The 19,521-nt window shown below is 36.1% G+C and overlaps 2 protein-coding genes across 5 annotated transcripts; both read left to right on the plus strand.

Moving 5' to 3' along the window:
• Positions 1–14,025: 14,025 nt before the first annotated feature.
• Positions 14,026–16,187, plus strand: LOC111395044 (probable galacturonosyltransferase 15). Its single transcript, XM_023021067.1, has 4 exons — positions 14,026–14,610; positions 14,737–14,780; positions 15,521–15,706; positions 16,131–16,187. Exons 1-4 carry the CDS (start codon positions 14,448–14,450, stop codon positions 16,185–16,187), a joined length of 450 nt encoding a protein of 149 aa, XP_022876835.1. The 5' UTR covers positions 14,026–14,447.
• On the plus strand, positions 15,715–18,730 carry LOC111395611 (protein SAWADEE HOMEODOMAIN HOMOLOG 2-like). Of its 4 annotated transcripts, none has more exons than XM_023021689.1 (5): positions 15,715–16,875; positions 18,068–18,153; positions 18,251–18,296; positions 18,370–18,526; positions 18,654–18,730. In XM_023021689.1, exons 1-5 carry the CDS (start codon positions 16,867–16,869, stop codon positions 18,713–18,715), a joined length of 360 nt encoding a protein of 119 aa, XP_022877457.1. In that variant the 5' UTR covers positions 15,715–16,866; the 3' UTR covers positions 18,716–18,730. The 4 variants fall into 4 exon arrangements, with proteins under 4 accessions (XP_022877457.1, XP_022877458.1, XP_022877454.1 ...); XM_023021690.1 differs by having other exon boundaries at positions 18,370–18,546; positions 18,654–18,721; XM_023021686.1 differs by having other exon boundaries at positions 18,370–18,730.
• Positions 18,731–19,521: the final 791 nt, after the last annotated feature.

The following is a 19,521-nucleotide window of genomic DNA, read 5'->3' on the forward strand; positions in this document are numbered from 1 at the left end:
TCTATAGTATTCATTTTCAACCACATATTTTTTATTAAAATAATATTACATGTAAATAAAAAAATTTCTTATTTTTTAACCACACATTTTCAATATCAATCATTATTCCAGAATATATTACTTCATAAATAATGGGGCACAAACACCCCCTAAAGTTAAATTCCCTTTATTATACAGAAATTTTGAAAGCAAATATTTCTTATAGTGTCAATTTTTGATATAATTTTTTTTACAATAGATTTTGTGAAAAGTGATTCGTGTTTGATTCGTGTTTTAGTGCTTATTTGGTAAGGATTCTGATAATTGATTTTTTGACCGTTAAAGATAAAGTGAGTCCTATCTGTGAGATAAGAATTCAAAAATGACGATTTGAATAGTAAAATAATGGTCAAAAAATTAATTTTAATTGACTTAAAATCTGTACCAAATAAGTACTTAGTTTTGATTTTTAAATTCATTTTCAGTTTTTTGCTTTAAGAGTCGGTTTTGAGATCACTATAAATGTGTTTGATTTGTCATTTTAAAACTTATTTCTCAAAACAAAAAAAATTGAAAACACATGTTTGATTTCAAAATTTTAGACATTGTTTTTAACGTCTATTCAATGAATTTAGTTATTCAGTAAAATGGAACAAGAGTTTATCTATATGTATAGAGTAAGTTCTCACAAGGCTCTCACAAGTTTCTCGCATGAGGTGAGTCCTCACCTCATTAAAAAATTACCCCAAAAATTCTCACCCCCCATGTTTGGGTTTTGTAGAACCCTTATCCGGCATCCGAGCACGGCTCATAGAATAATTGTATGCTATTACATTGCCCTTGTTTGAGCCCAATTTTTGTTAGAAAAATGTATTTTTGAATAGTGTAATGATGTGATATGTATGGTTAAAAAATAAAGAAAATTTTTAGATTTACGTGTAATATTATTTTATTGAAAAATGTATAATTGAAATGATGTTAAAAAATTATTTAAAAATACATTTTTTTTCAAAAGAATGGGGTTCAAACAAGGGCATATCAAGCACCGTATACAATTTAAAGTTGGTTAACCTTACCAAAAAAACCTTTCTTGCTACAAAAATAAATAATAAATGACTTGACAAAAAATAGGGAATAAAAAAATAATGATGTGAAATCATATTACATAATGTAATTGTAAATGCTAGGATTGCAGCAAATAGTTCAAAAGAAATTGGACTAAAATCACAGTCTTAAATATTGATAGTATTAATAAACGCAGTTGAAAAATTAAAATAATAGGCCAAATCTATAATCATTTTTTTAAATTTTTTTTTCAAGACATAGTGTCTTAAGTTTAGCTTCATTGTTCATCATACAAATTGTAGATAACCGCCATATATGCCTCTAGTTTTTCATATTCATGGATCATGGGTTCCTTGTGTCGAAAATTGTTAGGCATCGTATCATCACACCGACGAGTATTAGTAACTCTATCGTCATCAATTTTCCACACATACATGCACTCATTTGCGCAAAAAGTCAATGTCTAACTCATTTTCTTCCTTTGACGTTGGGGAAATGATAAGTGTATTTTACACACTTTATTTATGAAATATAATTGTAAATTTGAGTGAATTTCTAATCAATTTAGTGTATATATTGTTATTGTAGGTAAACATGGACTTAGAGGTATTTGAAGCAAAGGTGATGAGTCGGAGCAATTGACGGATAAATGGAATACACTGAATTTATAAGAAGCATTAAGAAAGCAATATGAGAGTCGCAAGTTTTGGAAGTGAAATACAACTTAAGGAAGCAAAAATAAGGAGTAATTTTATTTTTTATTTTTTTTAAAGTAATTTATTACTCAATAATCATTTACTTTTAAATAAGCAAATAGTAATCAAAAGTGTAATATTGATGATTACTCATTTAATTAACTTTCAAATTTTAATATCATTCATTGTCACGTAGAATTTTCATTCCTCCCGTCAAAACAAGATTGAGATGTATGCATGATGGGGAAAATTGTTTAAAAGTGGATGACTAGTTTGTAACTTTTTATTTTTTATAATGCAAATAGAAATAAGGATAATGTTGATGATCAATCATTTAATTGATGGTGTTGGGATAGAAAAAATTGCTCAACAAAAGAACTAATACTCCCTATAAAAAAGTTCACCCCCTTCTCCTCACACCTATTTTTCCTAAATCCTTTGTGCATTGATATTTGATCAAAATCCTTTGGATGGGGCTGAACATGGTCCTGTTTTGTTCGATTCTAAGGAGAATAGAATCGAACCCAAATTTTTGAATATTTAATAAGTAGAATCGTCGGATCGAAATTTATTATGGAATCGTTCGGTTTGATTCGATTCCATTGGATTCCCAAGTTCCATACAGTAATGATTTCTTTTTAATATTTACAACAACGCTATATTAATTTAACTAATGAGATGTTCAATCTTAACTCTTAGAAAATAACGTAGTCCAATCCTGTAATATCTTTTATGCCTCTCTTTGTTGAGTCCTTTATAGATTTGACTGTTAAAATCATCTTCTAATAGTGAGCTCTCAATAATGAAGAGAGACGCAGTCGAGCTTTCAATTCGATTTCTCCAGGACAATAGAATGGCACTACGGTAAAATGAGAAATTTGGGTAAAACTTTTATCAATTTAATTAAATTGTGCTTTGAATGGAAATTAAAAATAGGAAAATCATATTTTGAATTTGAACTAAATTAATTAGTTAGCAAATTTATTTAGAAAAAATAAAATAATTTGGCTTATTTAGTTTTTATTCGGTTCTTGTCTAGAGCAGAGAACCGAATTAAATTCGCCAGTTCTCGATTTAAATATTTGTTCGGATGTTTAACTAAAGAACAATCGCTTGATTCGCTTAAGTTTGATTTGGTCCAATTCGGTTTGACGATTTTATCCAGCTCTGCCTATGGAATTGTGAAAGTAATTGTATGTTACGGTTATCTCGTTTTCAACATTTTACATTTTTGCATAATTCTATATAGGATTTTGGTCTGATCTTCATTTTTCTTGTACTTTTCTGTTTGTATTGATAATATTGAGGTTGTTCTAATTTGGTTTCTACAGTTTATTGATTTTGAAGATTTTTGATTTTCTGTTATCGATTAACCAATGCGTGAAACCCCAACTTAATTGCTAGTTTTGAATGAATACTGGCTATTTAATTTTTTGGGGCTAATCTTGGAAGATGACTACGACAAAATATTCATATTTGTTAGGGCTTTTTAATCCAAGCTAGGATTCTTCTGATGTTGTTGGAATTAGAAAAAAGGAGCATGACTATTTCGAGTTTTTACTTTAATTATATTTTTATTCTCTTAATTTATTTAGCAGAATTTGTTTATAATAGTGGAGTTATGTAGCATCTGGGTGAATGGACCTACAATTATGTTTTTGAAGTTTGATATAAAGGTGTGAAAAAATAAATTGTATAACAATATGAAATACTTCTAAGCATGTCAATTAATATGTCAAGCAATGTATCTTATACTGGAGAACTTTATAACTTAATTACTTCTGTAGGATGATATAACTACTTGTCCAATATAAGCTGTAAAACTTATGGTTAGAGCAGCGTGGCATGTGTATCTTGCATGAATACTTGTTCACATTTGCTCGTTTGGCATGCTCGACTAGAAATGATGAGATGCATAGTACGAGAGCTTGTAAGGATAAGGATCCGTTGATCGTGGAGGAAGGGCCAATGACTGGGTCACAAGCAAAAAAGTAAAAAAAATCCATGAGATTACTTGTTCAAGCTCCAGTGAGTGAAACATCGATCACAACAAGCAAAAAAGACAAATTTCATATTAGGCATGGAAAGAGAAACAAACTGGATCAACTTGGTTTAAGCAATGGATGAGGGAGTTGAGGCGAAGACCTATGCCACCTCATAGTGTTTCTAAGTATGCGATTGCATGGACCCTTACCAAGACCAACGTATAGGTTGTTGATTAGCTTATGCAAGCGCATGCCTTAAACCTATGCGGCCACATGGTAAGAACTGGGACGCGAATTTTTCCAAATTTTGCGCAATCTTCTATTTTAGTTAAAATTCTTTTTATGCTACCTTTTGATATCTTTAAACGTAAATTCCGTTTTAATTACGATTTTATGATATATTATTGTGAGACATATTTGCTTTCAACTCGTTCTTTATATAATTAATTTCGAACTTATCAATGATTAATTTTTTGTGGTGTTCACCAATTCAAGTAAAGCTCGCAAGTTTTGTGATCATGGAGTCAAGATATTGTTTGCGGTTGTCTTAGTTCTTTGTTTAATAATTTATCGGATCGAGCTTTTCCAAATGTTGATCCTTTGTTATTCTTGGATTTGACCTAATTTGTCGAGTGTTTTGTAATTCAATTGCTACATAGGTTCGCATCATTTGGAATCGAGCCAGGCTCCAAAAATTGAAGTTATATTTTTTACTTTTTTCTTTGAGTTTTCATTCTCTGTCCTTTGTGTTCCTCATCTTCTAAGTCATTCAATCCAATTTAAGTTCTAATCATATTCAAAAGTTGTTTGTGCACTAAATTAGTGTCTAAGTCAATTTCTTTTCAAAATTTTGGGCTCCTTGTTAAATGTCCCAAAGTCAAAAGTGTCCAATTCAAATTCAAGCAACACCTTCTTCAATTTATCCTTAGTATTCCATTCGAATATCAATTCCTACTTCTTGAGTGATTTTAGAGTGAATTTTTTTTCGTTACTTGAAGATTGAATTTTGATTGAAATCGAATTAGTTCTTTGAAGCCCTTGCAAAGAAATATTGATTGAAAAAAGACGGAGTGGTGAGACTAATAGAGGAAAAAAGTCAGGTTGAGTGATACGCGAGTGTACACACGAGGAAAAATATTATTCTAGATTTAGGATGTCTGACAGAGACGATTCTACTTCAAACGGGAAGAATGGTCAAATCATCGTAACGAAAGAGATGATTGAGAGATTGTTGTTGATGAGGACATCGAATATTTATTTATATTATTTTCTAGTTAAATTTTATTTATTTTCTTGGATTATTATTTAGAAAATTGGACTTGTATGGGTTCGGGCCTAATCTCGTTAGGGTTTGCTTTACTATTTAAACATACTTTGCTTTGTAATTTTTAGCTGATGAATAAATAATTATTTTGGTAGCTTATGGCGCATCCCCTGCCTTTTTCTGCCTTCTTCTATTGAATTCTTCTCCTTCCCCTCTTAATTCCCTATTCTTTCTGAATCTGTCTTCTTTTCTTATTAATCATCCTATTGGTGCTGCATCAAATTTGGTATCAGAGCTGAATCTTGGGTACTTTCTTTCCTACAATCCAAAATATATTTCTATTTCCTTCACAAAATTTGTTGGAACAGCACAATTTAAAACGATTTAGCGTGAGAGCAGTAGTTTTCATTCTTGGTTGAAAAAAAGAAGAAGAAGAGGGTTACTGTTCATCGTCCTGTTCACATATGGAAAAAAAATAAAAAAACATTAGTCTTTTGTAAAAGAAAATTCCGGCTGTCGTCTCAATCATTTTGCTCCTCACTCTAAATCAATTTTGCTGTTCTTTGCCCTATTACCAGCCCAAATATCTACAAATTCTTCTAGCCCAACCAATAACCAAGTCCAGTAAGCCATAACCCACGCAAGCCTAAACAACTTAACCATTCATAAATCAAATCCAAACCTACTGAGCCTGTTACAAAACTAATACTACCCCAGCCCAACTTAATTTTCAACCTAAACTCTAGCCCATTGGTCCGGAATCCTTCAGCCCATTTCAATAATACGCCCAAATCCGGCCCATTTACGACATATTAACCCAACCCATTAACACCAAAAGCCCATCTCCATTTAACGCCACCCATCTTCAATTCGGCCTCAACACTAGTGTTCTCCCAGCAGCGTCACTTGCAGATGCCACCATACCGGCATCCCCTAGCTGCTTCACTCGTCGGCAACCCCAAAACCCCCGACAACGCTCTTCAATCAAAGTCCAGTCCCCTCGCCTCCACTAGACCATCTACCGATTCAGCCAAATCAACACCATCACACCCGTTTCGGCCCCTACCTCCTTCGCCTGTAACAGCCACAAGCCGCTGCCACTACTTTACCGCGCCACTGTCGCGCCAATTGGTTCATCCCACCGGCCTCCATCACCACAGGTACCATCACCCATCCCAGCAGTTTTGATTCGAGTTAAAGATTCTGTTAGTGAACAAGAGAAACCGTTGTGAATTTGTGTTGATGATGGAGAAGTCTTCTGACATGGGGTCTTCTTGCTTCAAGTCTTTGGATATTTCTTTGGGTGAAGTGACTTCACAGTAAGCTCAACTGCTACTCACCATTGCTCCAGCTCCACGTCACTTGCCGCCACCTGTCACCGGTTCACTACAACATCACTTGCTGCCCGACAAATCAGTGCCCCATAATCTGCTATCAATTAACTCAACCGTTGTTGCTATCCGAGAGCCAAAGCAATATAGATCACAAATCAAGAGGAGCGAGTTCTGAATTGGAAGACAACTGAAACGGATGGTAGAACATAAACATCCGTGGAGTCCCACTCATTGGCAATTCCGACCAACTGAATTGCTCTTATCTATTTTTAGTTTACACTACTGCTTTTTCTAGAATTGCATCAATTATTTCTTTGTGTTGCTACTATTTTGATAATTTTTGCCTTACTCCTACTTGATCGGAACTCGCGAACTGACTTTTATTGCTCACCTGTTTACCCCACGTGACTAGGCCTATCATTTGTACGTTTGCTTTTTATTTTATTCGCATCAGTATTATTAGCTTGCTAAGATCGGACCTTACGTAATCTCATTTTTAACAAACACAAAAATTAAAAAATAATAATAATAATAATAATAATAATAATAATAATAATAATATTTCAGATTGCTAATCTACTGTTGGCACCCGTTGTTTATTGATCTCTATAGCGCACCTCACTTAACTAGTGTTACCGTGTATGCAATTGCGTAGTGGTCGTGTTACTGCTTTTAGTGCTAGTACCCTTGCCATGGACCCTTCCCAAATTAAAGCTCTCACTCGACAGTTGGCACAATTACAAAATCAATTAACGGCTGTTCAAACTGAGGTAGCCGCTACTCGTAAGGAAAATAGAGCCCTAACCGCTAGGTTGAACACTCTTGATCCAACCCCATATTCGACTAAAGTTGAAAACTCTGAAGTTTCCATTAATAGACCTCATGGTCGTCCACAAGGTGGTCGACACCACGTCAGACATGATCGTAGGGAGGGAAATCAAGCTCGTGGACGAGAGTGGGAATATCACCGTCATGATACACTATCCCCCCTCGCCATGAGGAGCGCCTCTTTCGAAACATTAAGTTAGATGCCCCTACATTTGATGGTTGTCTAGATCATAGTGTATTCGATCAATGGGTTAGAGATATGGATCGCTTCTTTGCCTGGTATGGGGTCCTTAAAGATTGAAGGGTACAATTTGCCAATTTGAAACTAACTGGCACTGCTCAACTCTTTTGGGAAAGTGTTGAGGACCTCCTGGAGAGGCGTCATGCTCCCCCTATTGGAGCTGGGATGAAATGAAGCGTCGCCTTCAAGAAAAATATTTACCTCAATCTTACAGGGGTAATTTGCTGGATTAATGGAATGCACTTACGCAAGGCAGTCGACCTGTGACCGAATATGTTGCTCAGTTTGATGAGTTTCGAATGAGATGTCAGGTCGTTGAGGATGAGGTCATGACCTTAAGTAGGTTTAGGCAAGGCCTAAGGGATGATCTTAGATGTGAGCTTGTCCTTAGAGGCGTCGCCACTCTTGACCACACCTACTCTTTCGTTCGAGATTACGAGTTAGTTACTAGGACACCGTATAGAAATCGTAGTGACTCCCGTACTGCTACCTAGTCCCCTTATCCCATATACGCCTAGAGTCGGTGTCGTCCGTTGCACTCTTACCCAATCAAGGGATGCCGATGATTGGCGCCGTCATGCCATCTTCCACACTTACATCAAGATTAATAGTAAGGGTTGTAAAGTTATCGTGGATAGTGGCAGCTACATTAATGCGGTTTCGATGGCTACTGTATCCCGTCTAGGGTTGAAACCCGTTCCTCACCCTCAGCCATACAGCATCTCTTGGGTTGATACCTTTTCTATAGCTGTTAAGGAGCGTTGTTTAGTCCCTATCCAGTTCCTGGAGTATAACGACCATATATGGTGTGACGTCATTTCAATGGATGTCGGGCACATCATCTTGGGACGACCTTGGTTATTTGACCTAGATATAACCATCTATGGTCGAATCCAATTCCTGCTCCTTCGTGTTTAATGGAAAGAAGATTTATCTTAACCCACTGCCCTAAAGCTTGTTGGCTCACCGGAAACGAAGAAGAGTATGGAACGAAAGGGATTGCATATCATTAGTCCTACGGAGTTTGAGCGTACACTTGTTGGCGACTCAATCGTGTTCGCCTTGGTAGTCATGGAGGTTTCATCTAACTCCACAATAGAGAGCCCTGCTGAAGTCCAGTCGATCCTTCAGGAGTTTCGAGATATCTTTCCGGAGGACCTACTTGATCATCTACCTTCTCTAAGAGACATTCAACATGCCATAGATTTCGTCCTAGGAGCATCCCTTCCAAATTTGCCTCATTATAGGATGAATCCTATCGAGCATGCTGAACTCCAAAGACAAGTAGATGACCTCCTTCACAAAGGATTCATTCATGAGAGTTTAAGCCCGTGTGCTGTCCCTGCCCTATTGACGCCAAAAAAAGATGGTTCTTGGAGAATGTGTGTGGATAGTCGTGCTATCAATAGGATAACGGCGAAGTGTCGTTTTTCCATTCCCAGGCTTGATGATATGCTAGATATGATGGTTGGTGCGACAATCTTTTCGAAGATCAATATCAAGAGTGGATACCATCAGATTAGAATTCACCCAGGTGATGAATGGAAGACCGCGTTTAAAATGAAAGATGGTCTTTATGAATGGCTGGTCATGCCTTTTGGGCTAAGTAATGCGCCAAGTACCTTTATGCGGGTAATGACACAAACTCTTCGACCTTTCATGGGAAAGTTTCTTGTGGTCTATTTTGATGATATCCTCATCAACACCGTGACCACCTCACACAAGTTTGCTCTACCCTTCGTGTAACTAATCTGTATGCTAACGTTAAGAAGTGCTTTTTCTCCACCGATACAGTCGTTTATCTGGGGTTCATTGTCTCTTCGACAGGGGTATCTGCTGACCCTGTGAAGGTTCAAGCAATTATTGACTGGCCTGAGCCTAAAGCTATTAATGACGTCAGGAGCTTTCACGGCTTAACAACATTTTACCTTCGCTTTATCAAGGGATTTAGCACTATTATGGCGCCTATCACAAAGTGCATGAAGAAAGGGGAGTTTCGTTGGACACAAGAGGTGGCTAAGGCCTTTAAGTTGGTCAAAAGGCGAATGACGTAGGCTCCTGTCATGCATCTTCCCGACTTTTCCATAATCTTTGAAGTTGAATGTGATGCCTCCGGGGTAGGTAGAGGCAGAGTCTTGAATCAGGATCGTCACCCTGTTGCCTACTTCAATGAAAAGTTAAATGAAGCCAAACAGCGGCACTCAACTTATGATAAGAAACTGTATGCAGTGATCCAAGCTTTGCACTATTGGTGCCACTATTTGTTACCCCATGAATTTGTCCTTTATTCGGACCACGAGGCCCTCCATTACCTCAACTCCCAGAAGAGATTAAGCTCTAGGCATGGTCGTTGGATTGAATATTTGCAGGTTTATTCATTTGTTTTAAAATACAAGAAGGGCGTGGAGAACCAAGCAGCTGATGCATTAAGTCGTCATGTCTCCCTTTTGTCGATCATGAGTGTCAAGGTCATCGATTTTGAAATGCTTAAGGAGGATTACGAGACATGTCCCGATTTTAAGGATATCTTTCTCGATTTGCAAATGGGACAATCAAACACCACAGATGACTTCCGACTTGAGGAGGGTTATCTCTTTCGAGCCAATAAATTGTGCATCCCTCGAACTTCAGTGCGAGATTTTATAGTGTGGAAAGTTCATGCGGGAGGGTTAGCCGGTCACTTTGGACGTGATAAGACTAGGGGTGGGCGCGGGTCGGTTCGGTTCGATTCTAAAGAGATCTGAACCGAACCAAAATTTTCGGGTATCTAGTAAATGGAACCGTCGGAGGTCACAGTTTCGATCGAAGATTTGAGGGTCACAGCGTCGGCTGACGATTGTATAGGTTTTGGAATGTTAGCAAGGCTGCGAGAGTCGAGACAACGTTATACACTTTAGTATAGGTGTTTATGGTTATTTAGTGGATTGGATCTTGTTGGACTAAGAAATAAAACAATAAAATGGTTAATTGGGCCAAAAATTAAAAAATTAGAAATGAAACAAATTATTGGGCCAAAAATTTGGATTTAGAAATTGTTAATTTGTTTAGAAAAAATTAAAATTAAAATAATTTGATTTACTCAATATAAAAAAAATTAGAAATATTCGGTTCTTATTCGATTTTTCGGTTCTTGGTCTAGAATCGAGAATCGAACCGTACCCATCGGTTCTCAATTCAAATACCTGTTCGGGTATTTAATTTGACAAGAACCGTCGGGTTCGGTTCAGTTCGGTACGGGTTCAGTTCGATCGGTTCGATTCGGGAGATTTGCCCAGCCCTAGATAAGACCATAGAGGAAGTTGAATGCCAATTCTATTGGCCTAGCTTGAAGAAAGATGTGGCTAAAATTGTTAGTACATGTAACACTTGTCAATTGAGTAAACAGAAGAGACAGAACACAGGTCTATACACCTCTCTTCCCGTCCCTAATTGTCCTTGACAAGATGTTCGTATGGATTTTGTATTAGGCCTTCCACGCACCCCAAAGAAACATGATTCTATTTTTGTGGTTGTCGATCATTTTTCGAAAATGGTTCATTTTATCCCCTGTAGCAAGACCTCAGATGCGTCTAAGGTGGTCATGTTGTTCTTTAATGAGATTGTTAAATTGTATGGGTTTCCTAAGACTATTTATTGTGTTCGATAGGGATGTTCATTTCACTAGCCATTTTTGGAGGACTTTGTGACAAAAGATGGGTACCAAATTGAAATTTTCTACGGCCTACCACCCTCAGATTGACGGTCAAACTAAAGTAGTTAATCGAAGTCTTGGTAACCTATTACGTTGTCTGGTCCGGAAAAATCTTCGAAATTGGGATTTGATCCTTCCTATAGTTCAAATTGCGTATAATAGCTTCATAAATCGTTCATTAGGTATGAGTCCATTTGAAGCCGTTCATGGGTACAAGCCTAGGAAACCATTGGATCTCATCCCTATGTCCCCACAGGGTAGAGTGTCAGTGTCAGCCGAAGCATTTGCACAACATCTTCGGGATTTGCATATTGAGATCAATAAACAACTTGAAACTAGTAATGCAAAATATAAACTCCAAGCTGATTTACATAAACGACATATTAAGTTTAACATTGGGGATTATGTTATGGTCCGCATTAGGCCAGAGCGACGTCTATATGGACCCGCTTCCAAATTGCAAGCTCGTAGTGTTGGTCCTTTTAAGATTTTAAAGCAGATTGGTCCAAATGCATATGTTGTTGACATTCCACCAAGCCTTGGTTACCACTCTACTTTCAATGTTGAGGATCTAGTAGCTTATAAAGGCTATTTCATTCCCTCAGATGATCATTTGTTACCTCCTTTTGTGGACCTTGATCCCTATTATTTGGCCACTTCTAACCCACTACCACCTCTCATAGCACACACAGATAAAATTGATACTATTTTAGATGAAAAAATTGTGTTTACTAATGATGGAGAGGTTCAGCGCTTCCTCGTTCGTTGGGTTGGTCGACCAGATTCTGATTGTACATGGATCTCCAGAAAGACACTACAGCAATTGGATCCAAATTTATTGGAGTTTTATCGGAGTCAGCAGGATTTTCCTTGGCCTAGATCGCCTCTCGTTCACCCAAGGGGAGTTGGTGAGGATATCAGGTTCAGACCTCCACTGACACATTTCTACAGATGTCGGAAGAAGTTTGCCCAACCACTCAGCTTATGGTTGGGAGATTGATGACCGCCTATAGTGATATATCCACTCGACAGGGACGAGTTTTCTCCCACCCCGGGAGAGTTGATGACGACATCGAATATTTATTAATATTATTTTCTAGTTAAACTTTATTTATTTTCTTGGACTATTATTTAGAAAATTGGACTTGTATGGACTCGGGCCCAATCTCGTTAGGGTTTGCTTTACTATTAAACATACTTTGCTTTGTAATTTTTAGTTGATGAATGAATAATTATTTTGGTGGCTTATGGCGCATCCCTCTCCTTCTTCCGCCTTCTTTTGTTGAATTATTCTCCTCCCCCTCCCCTAATTCCCTATTCTTTCTAAATTTGTCTTCTTTTTCTATTAATCATCCTATAGATGCTGCATCAATTGTGGCAATCAAATATCAATTCGATCTTCTTCTTCCACTCCAAGTAGGCTTCCAGATCACTCATTACTTTGAATGAAGGAATTGTCATTTTGATATTGCACATACTTCTGTCTATTCTATCTCCACCAAGATCTCTAGCCCTCATTTCATGCCCAACTTCTCTGTCATTCATTCTTCCTATCTCGGCGTCCACCAATGTTCATTGATCAATGTCATTACTTGCTCATATTCTACACGATTCTCCACCCTAGGCTTCTGCCTACCCTATTTTATTGCATTGGAAAACTCTCCTACGTAAATTGACAAGCAATGGGCCTTGCCTTTCCGTCCATACCTACTACTTATCCAACCTACCCCTTACATTTTCAAATAACCTCTCGAACCGTCATATCAATTCTTCCGTCATGTTAACTTGATTGTTGCTCCTGCTTGATATAGAATCGTCCTTGTCAGACATCCCGAATCTATAATAATATTTGCCTCACATGTATACACTCGTATATCACTCAAATTGATTTTTTCCCCTAATAATTTCACCGCTCTTATTTTTTTCCATTCAATACTTTCGTCCAAGTGCTTCAAAAAACTAATTCGATCTAAACCAAGTTTTATTCTTAAAAAATTTGAACTAAGATGTGAGGAGAATTTGTAACTTTAGAAGACTCAAGGAGAAATAATGAAAACAAATGAACTTGACACTTTGAATGAGAACTGATATGTAATCCAAGAAAGTGGTTCTTGAATTCTGATTGGGCACCTTTAATTTCTTTTTCTTTTTTGGGGCTTTTTTTTATTGTGACTGCCCTATTTTTCTTTTTTCTTTTTTTGGATTTTTTCTTTTTGCTAAATGCAAAAGAATTTAACAAGGAACCCAAAGATTCGAAAATAAATTGCTTTGAACACTAAGCCTAGTTTGATTCCCATTCTTTTCAAAATACATTTTTTTCTCTATTCTTTTTAACTACACATTATTCATTAAAGTAATATTACACATAAATCAAAACTTTTTCTCATATTTCAACCATACATTTTCCATCAATTTACTACTCGTTGTACAAATTATATTGTACACAATAACATCTTGTGAATGTTTGCCGTCAAATTGCAATGTATATCACTTTTGAGGTATAAATTATTTTTCTTTTTTAGTATTTTTCAAACATAAGCCTTTGTTTTGATCCTATTTTAGGAGAAATAATGCATTTTTAATAATAGATTGTTGGAAAATATAGAGTTAAAAATTAAAGAAAAATTTTAAATTTACTTGTTATTTTATTAAAAAAATATGTGATTAAAAATAATTTTTAAAAAACTAAATTTTTAAAAGAATGAGAATCAAAACTAAATTTTAAAAAGAATGAGAATCAAACCATGAATATATATTTGTTTGCATCGTGAAAACAAGGCGAGTGGTTGAGACGAAAGGAAAATATAGGAAAGTCAAAATCGTGTCGGTGTCGGTCACAGACTCGCAAAAGAAGGGTCATCATCGTAAATATGTCGACAGAAGAAGGATAATATAGGAATTTAACAATTTCTCCGTACTCTCAACAAAGCACATGGTACTATTGCAGGAATCGAGCGCTGATCTATAATTCCCGCGGCATTTAACGCGGCGTTGGTTTTGGCTTTAGGCCCCCCACTCTCTCTCACTCTCTCACACACACAGTTGAATAGTTGATCATTTCTTGATGAAGAGCAAAATGATATCATTATTTGATTGACAGATCGCAGTATATATGAATGTTTTTGAACTTCAACTTGAAGATACAGCTTGTAATGAAGCAGAAATTGATCAATTGATTCTTCAGAGGTAAATTAACGTCTGAATTATCTTAGTAGAACAAGAAGAAGCTGAATCTGAGATGATAATTTTCTTCAAGAAGAAGAAGCGGAAATCAAATCTCGGAATATGAAGTTTTATATTTTTACGACTGGATTAAAGAGATTGAGTATATCGGGTAGTGCTGCCGGTGGAATTTTTGGCAGGTGATGAAGGGTAAGAATTCACCGCACAAGGCGGTTACTCGCCGGATTTGTCAACGGACGGTGGTTATGCCGGCGATCTTGTTGATTGGATTAATTTTGCCTTTTCTCTTCGTTCGAATTGCTTTTCTTGTTCTTGAGTCCGCCACAGTTTGCTCTTCCTCCATAGGTAATTTTGAGCGTGTTTGGCTTAGCTTATTTCTAAGTTTTTTTTACTTATTTTCTGGTAATGCTGTAATCTTGGTTCTTGTGTTGTATATATTTGTATGTCTAAACGTATTTAATTATTCTGCAGAGTGTATGAAATGGAAGTTTTTCGGCGGGAGCAATGCAACTCTAGTAAGTAATTTTGTTTACCGAACTTCGATTTGTCACCTATTATTTTACATTTTACGACATTATTTATTTACGGAATTCATTTTCAATCATACAATTTTCATTAAAATAATATTATATACAAATAAAAAACTTTTTTATTCTTTTTTAATTACACATTCTCTACTATTTCATAATAAAATTTTCAAAATTTACCTGAATGTCAAATTACCCTTTCCAGTTCTTATGCATAGACTCTTTGCTCAATAGGGGCATCATTGGTATTTCGACAAAACTAAGGGCCTGTTTGGTAACACAATGTATTCTGAGTTAGAAAATATAAATGTCCGTGATTAACCTTCACTAGATGCAAGTTGTATGTTTTCCTAGTCCCGCGTGATCGTAGTCTAATTCTTTTCTATTAACATGGATAGTTTTGTTACTTTCTAAATGTAAAATGAACTGAAATTGACCATTTTATCTAACAGTAAAATTGAACCGAAATTGAAATTTCCCAGTGTTAATTTTGTTATCATGACAATATAATTAAGGAATGTAGGTAACCAAATAGAAAGAAAGAAAATGATGGGTTGGAGATAATGCTTTCAACAGTATCTTCCACTTGAATTGATGACGTCAAAAGTTTGTGGGCATTTACCAATTCTATCTGTCCCACGTCAACACGGTTTTTAGAAATATTATGACATTTTACTTGTTTTGTCTGATGGCTGATGCTGACGATGTTTTTGGATGCTATGAAAAAGCTCAGAGAAGAGTTGACAAGGGCCTTGCTGGAGGCAACTAATTCTGTTGATGATAAGAGTGGAATTGCAACAGTAGAGGGCTCAAATTCACTATCGTCTTTCGAGGATCTTGTGAGGGGCATGATGTCAAACAGACAGGACATTAAAAACTTCGCTTTCAACACCAAAGCCATCGTAAGTGGATCTGTATAAATAAATAAAGGCTTGGTACCTGCACTCGTTTATGCGGAATTAGGTATATCTGGTGCCGGTTTCCTGAAGTGTATAAAAACTTTTATTTAGGATAAGATGCACACTCGAGCAATTCGTAGAGGATGTGAACACTGGTGGTTTAGCTGAGCATATGGACTATATGAAGAAATCGATGCATAAACATGAATTGAGTGCATTGGTTATTCAGTGCATGTATTGTTGGGAGAGCTTATAAGGAGCTTTGAAGTTTGAAGCACTCCGCAACATGCTCGAAGTCTTGGGGTTCTTAGCCCAAGTCTTTACAAGTTGAATATTATTTTCATGTTTAAGCTATGTGGATTTTTATCCTCAATATATTTAGTGTGGCTCATTTGAAAATATTAATCTTGAAATCTAACGGCTTGTATGAGATTTTCAGATGGATAGAATCAAGCCCGCTAAGATGGGTGCAACCATGTTGACCATCTTCTGGTAAATTATAAAATTTTAAATGAGATGGTTAACATGATGGTGAGCCAGGCAACACTTTGGGTTCAATTTTGTGCAAGTGTTGGATCTTTGGTCAAAAAATACATTTGGTCTGCACGTGGGGGTGGCTTGATGAATACAAGATTAAATGGATATACGAGGCCATTTCTAATAGTTTAAGCTTTTAAATGAGTAGGTTAACATAGGAATCTCTTGTTGTGTGCATACACTTTTTCCCTCAGCAAGAATAAATGCTACCCATGCTTCTCATCTGTATGTCTATTGTCTAGTTTTGCAATACCATTTTGTTCGAAACACGCAAAAACTTTTAACCACTTTTGAATGGTTTCAGCTAAGTTGAAGCAAAAGCCACGAAGTAACTATAAGATAGGAGGAAGATTTATTAAACTGAATTTAGTCAGTTTCTTTTATCATCATTCCCAAAGCCCTCTTGTGGATTTTTCTGGTGAAATAATCCTTGTGAATTAGTGTGAAATTTTTGAATTTTCTGTAATACCATAAAGTTTTATTTCTTCTGGGAAATTATTATATTGAGTTCCAGTCTGTTATAGCCTCCTGCTGTTAGAATTGAATCCTTGCTACACCTGGTGTACGTCATCTAGTTGTTACGATCACAATTTATGGCGTATTAAACACATCCTGTCCATGTTAAAGAGACCACACTTATGTTGAAGGAACCCATCCTTGCATTAACACAATGTGCTGCCATGTTTTCCGACCTTTTTAAACATGCATTTCAGAACTGGGCACTGTAGCATTTGTAGCAAGAAACTAACTAGTTATTACACTCATGTTCAACAAACATTTTTTTTTTTTTAGGTAATTAAATATTTTATTAATCATACTTATAAAAAAAAAAAAAATTATTAATCACGGATAATACATAGGAAGTTTATTATCAATTTATATAAAAAAGAAACAACATAAAATTAGGTAGCCTGTCTATACAAGTAATAGGTGTCGCATTAAACCAGGTATACAATGTCAAATAAAATAATTCTTTAATTTGCTCTGTTGTCCATGTATGATGATCAAAACAACGGCTATTTCTTTCCCTCCATACACATTGTATAGAATAAGGTCCCAAAGAATCTTGCTATCTTTATTACGAAATTTTATCCTCGATGACTTCAATACATCTTCCATACGCAATACATCTTCCATACGCCGCGATAACACCCAGTACATGTGTTGAGAGGCCAGAATATTGTTCTATAGCAAACGAGCACCGTCACAGCGAAGAAATAAGTGGTCAATCGTCTCCTCATTCCTCCTACACATATAACACCACTCCATAACATAAAAGCCACTTATTCGGAGGTTATCCATTGTTAACACTTCTTTCCTCAAAATTGTCCATAGTAAGAATGCCACCCGAGGGGACAGTTTACATTGTCATACCATCTTCCAGGGGAATGAGCTCTTTACAGGTCCCAATAATGATCTAAAATAAGCACGAATTGAGAAAATATTATTCCGTGCCAACCTCCATCCATTAAAATCAGCCCCTCCTACTCTGATGTGCGCCTCATGTTCAACAAACTTTGAGCATCTCCACCATTAAAATGTTCTTACAATCTCGTATTTCTATTTGGCACATCTTGGATAGTCACTGACATAAAAGGTGTCATCAGATTAAAAACATTTGTGAATTTGTGCATCTACGCTGACAAAGTGGAAGTCCCTATTTATTTTAATGCACCAGGGTTAAACTTACATGTAATTTGAATATGTAGTTTTTATTTGATTTCTATGGAATTATCTTGCTGTAACTCATTGCATCAGTATAATGTTTATCATTGTTTTGTGGCATGGCAAGGCACTTAATTCCTTTTCCCTTGACATGGTTACAATTTTACATTAAAGGTTAGCGAGATGGAAGCTATTCTTCAAGCGCACAACTGTTCTGTGCCTGCACGTGAAATTCTGGAAGCTCTTGCTCAGAAGTTTAGGTATGTAGGAGATATGCTGTGGCTAATAATTTAAATACTTGGAGTCCGCTAATGAATATCTGAAAGCTTGGCTGTGGTGTAATTTTTTTTGATATAGTGCTTCAGCTGAAAGATCCGGAGTGGTTGAGGTTACGGTGAAACAAGTAAATAACTTCCCTTTATGCACATGCTTAATTTTTTAATTGATCTTTCTGTAACTTTAATTATTCGCAAAAGGTGTGGAATTGGTTCCAAAATAGGCGATATGCTATTAGAGCAAAAGCCTCGAAGACTGTCGTTCCTGCACAGACAAACATGCCTGCCATGCCTCGAGATGATCCAACTACAGTTAGAACTACAGCTCAGACCTCTCAAACTCAGCCTGCTCCTTCAAGTATTATTGAATTGTCTCATGTTAAGAAGCTTCTATATCAATTTTTTACTGTCATCAAATTTAGCAAGCTTTTCCAGGTATTTTGCTGCTTGTATTTGGTTCTAATTTGTATCATACTTTCATCCAGCTCCAGTGAAAAATATGCCTCAAGTACCCCATCCTATTACTGCTCCTTCAGGTAGATATTAAGCTGTTGATGAATTTTTTATTTTTGTTTCTTCACAACATCTTAATATGAAAAATAAGTTCTTATATGTGATTATTAGTGCTTTTTATCTTTGGTGAATCAAGTGCACATCTCCCCTGGTATTATTATTATTATTATTATGATCATCATCATCATCATCCTATAGTTTTTGCAATAGTAGCAAGACTTGGACTTGATGGGAAAAAAATTACCGCTAGCAACCAATCTTGACCATCTTCCGTTTGAGATCTCAGTTTCTAGCATAAAATCAAAATTTGACAGTTCTCTACTACTACTTTATGAATGTTTAGTTATTTTAATTTCTAGATGAGAATTGACTATTGAGGTAAAAGTTTCAATTTACATTTGTTGGATGAATGATGGTGTTTATTGTTTACTTCTTTTCTTAATCTGAGCTTTTGTTACCTTCTTTTTATTGTTTATTGTTAGTGCATTATCCATTGTTTCCATAGTTTAATTTTTTAGTGTTGTAACCTCTTCGTCTGCCTATTCAAAAGTTACTAATCGATCACGAATGATATGCATACATCCTCTCACCTTGGCTATATCTTCCCTTACACTTTTCAAATGGTAGTGATGTCGCTCGATAGGACAAGTAAGAAACGTCTAGAGTTTTCTTTAAGAGAGAGAGTCTTAATCATAACTTGATTTCACTCTTAATTGGAGATCTAATGGACTTACACTTATTCATAACATCAAGAACATGTTTCTAACCGACAATGTCCACCTACCTGATCATCTAGTTATAGTCATAATAACCAATTAGCCCTCCGTATATAAGTTGCAT

Source organism: Olea europaea, chromosome 6, assembly GCF_002742605.1.
Source record: "Olea europaea var. sylvestris chromosome 6, O_europaea_v1, whole genome shotgun sequence".
NCBI lineage: Eukaryota > Viridiplantae > Streptophyta > Magnoliopsida > Lamiales > Oleaceae > Olea > Olea europaea.

What these genes read in the sequence shown, in the direction of transcription:
- LOC111395611 (XM_023021686.1), top strand. An exon ending in GCTCTTGCTCAGAAGTTTAG is followed by an intron (nt 18,154 to 18,250) that starts GTATGTAGGAGA and finishes TTTTTGATATAG; the next exon opens with TGCTTCAGCTGAAAGATCCG. An exon ending in TTGAGGTTACGGTGAAACAA is followed by an intron (nt 18,297 to 18,369) that starts GTAAATAACTTC and finishes TATTCGCAAAAG; the next exon opens with GTGTGGAATTGGTTCCAAAA.
- LOC111395044 (XM_023021067.1), top strand. Translation starts at nt 14,448, where the DNA reads ATGAAGGGTAAGAATTCACCGCACAAGGCGGTTACTCGCCGGATTTGT. An exon ending in AGTTTGCTCTTCCTCCATAG is followed by an intron (nt 14,611 to 14,736) that starts GTAATTTTGAGC and finishes ATTATTCTGCAG; the next exon opens with AGTGTATGAAATGGAAGTTT. An exon ending in AAGCCATCGTAAGTGGATCT is followed by an intron (nt 15,707 to 16,130) that starts GTATAAATAAAT and finishes TGAGATTTTCAG; the next exon opens with ATGGATAGAATCAAGCCCGC.